The 338-nt window shown below is 55.6% G+C and overlaps 1 protein-coding gene across 1 annotated transcript in view; it reads left to right on the top strand.

Moving 5' to 3' along the window:
- Positions 1-338, top strand: part of EMH_0034630 (uncharacterized protein) — a gene marked incomplete at both ends in the record, with an annotated part of 3,150 nt that overhangs the window by 196 nt on the left and 2,616 nt on the right. Inside the window, one exon of the mRNA XM_013494891.1 lies at positions 117-150. Coding sequence (XP_013350345.1) covers positions 117-150 — 34 coding nt within the window. The remainder of the gene's footprint in view (positions 1-116; positions 151-338) is intronic.

Raw genomic sequence — 338 nt, 5'->3', positions numbered from 1 at the left:
GAAGGCTGCTAATAACCCCACTTCTTCTCGGTCGTTGCAGAGGGCAAGGAAGTCTTCACCGCGCCTGCAGCAGCAACAAACAAACTAGGGTTTAGGGTTTAGGGTTTAGGGTTTAGGGTTTATCCTCGGTATAAAGGTTTATGATGTGGGGTGAGCTCAGATTTGCTGCTGCTTTGCCTCTGCTGCTGCTGCTGCTGCTACTGCTGCTGCTACTGCTGCTCCTGCTGCTGCTGCTGCTGCTACTGCTGCTGCTGCTGCTACTCCTGCCGCTGCTGCTGCTGCTACTGCTGCTGCTACTGCTGCTGCTGCTGCTGCTGCAGCTGCTACTGCTGCAGCAG

Source organism: Eimeria mitis, genomic scaffold (genome assembly GCF_000499745.2).
Source record: "Eimeria mitis Houghton genomic scaffold, Emh_scaff1322, whole genome shotgun sequence".
In the NCBI taxonomy this organism is placed as follows: domain Eukaryota; phylum Apicomplexa; class Conoidasida; order Eucoccidiorida; family Eimeriidae; genus Eimeria; species Eimeria mitis.
This window is presented reverse-complemented; position numbering and strand designations above follow the sequence as displayed.